This window comes from Bactrocera latifrons, unplaced genomic scaffold (genome assembly GCF_001853355.1).
Source record: "Bactrocera latifrons isolate USDA-ARS-PBARC rearing strain unplaced genomic scaffold, ASM185335v1 scaffold_186, whole genome shotgun sequence".
NCBI lineage: Eukaryota > Metazoa > Arthropoda > Insecta > Diptera > Tephritidae > Bactrocera > Bactrocera latifrons.
This window is the reverse complement of record NW_017535363.1, coordinates 603,152-604,613: the sequence shown is the minus strand read 5'-3', so window position 1 is coordinate 604,613 and position 1,462 is coordinate 603,152. Positions and strand designations below refer to the sequence as shown.

The following is a 1,462-nucleotide window of genomic DNA, read 5'->3' as shown; positions in this document are numbered from 1 at the left end:
TCCAAAATAAAAGCACAAATTCACTTTTCTGCGCTTTACTTTACTTTCTTGCTAACACTTAGTAAGTGACACTGCAATACTAAGCCACTTGATATATCCTTAAACGCTATTGACTTGTCAGTTGAAGAAACAATTTTCTTTAGCTATAAAATCTCTATTGGGTGAGGTCATGCCTCGATTRGGCGAAGGCACACAGGCTGGCCAACGATTTGAGGCTATTTAAACACACCCACAAAAAATTGCGTGTTTAGCTACAGAGGCTTGTAAAATAGAAGTATATACATACAAACATATGTATATCATGAAAACGCTATCTATATTTATATACATACATACATATGTTTAAACCGCTTGGTGGCGCTAAAGCTTACACTTTACAGAAATATCGGCTTTTGAGTGACGAGACAGAAACAAAACGCTGAAAACATGAAAATGCTRTAAATGCTGGCAATGAAATGCTTTGGACACGACGTCAATGCGGTTGCGTGGGTGAACAAACATATGTATGCCGTTGAAGGTGTGTGCTGTATTGCCGGCGGCAAAAGCGTAGAAATCAATAACTTGTATATGCGTTGTGGCACGGCGCTTGGTATTGCGTTTCGCTTTTAATTTCTCGCATTTAACTACCATCGAATACAAGCAAACTATAATACTGATGGATGTTTCTGCACATATTTATGAACATTAAACTAGTTGATTTGAATAGTTGTAGCAATATGAGGCTGATTGTTAGTACTGTAAGCACGTTAGATGGGTGGGAAAAAAATGGCGAAAGCGGTTAAGCGTTGAGAGATGACGAAGAGCGGCTTATGTATATGGAAAAGTGTGGTTGTGTGCGTGTATGTGTAAGATTTTTCTGCAGCAGCGCTATATGTGTGATAGCACAGTTCAAGGTCACTGTGTATCTGCATAAACACAGACACAGACGTCCCACCACCGCCCAAAACCCCAACAACACACTCACCTGGCGATGCCGTGATTTTTAAGTGCTGCCGTACTTGTAATTTCGATTTGACTATCCAATAGCGATGTGTTGCCCGAAGTGCCACCGCCATGCTTGCTCTTGCTCTCTTTGCCATAATGGCGTGTGGGTATGAGTAGATGTCCATAGGAGATTTCCTGTAAAGCAACGGCATGAAATATGTGATAAATGTGTAATAAGCAGTATAACGTTTACCCACCTGCCCACTTTCACCCTTTTCGATGCCCAGTAAATCGAATGGATCGAAGGGTGCATCGTTGATTGCGGATAGGGGACGCGAACCGGATGGATTGCGTCGACGACCTTCCTTGCGTAGTTCGGCTCTGTGTGCGGAAGAGAAATAATATTTTTATTATTGTAGAAATTGTGACATGATAAAACTTAGCAAATTAAATATTTTTATCAAAAAATACAAATTTTGAGAGCATAAAATACTATAAAAAAATAAAATTATGTGGAAAATGATAAAAATTAAATTAA

General features: G+C 39.3%; 1 protein-coding gene across 1 annotated transcript in view; it reads right to left on the bottom strand.

Annotated features, from left to right (window-relative positions):
• LOC108967391 (CDK5 and ABL1 enzyme substrate 1) overlaps positions 1-1,462 on the bottom strand; it is a gene marked incomplete at its 3' end in the record, with an annotated part of 52,775 nt that overhangs the window by 6,537 nt on the left and 44,776 nt on the right. The window contains 2 exon segments of the mRNA XM_018930768.1: positions 965-1,119; positions 1,182-1,305. Of these exon segments, the coding sequence (XP_018786313.1) occupies positions 965-1,119; positions 1,182-1,305 (279 nt within the window).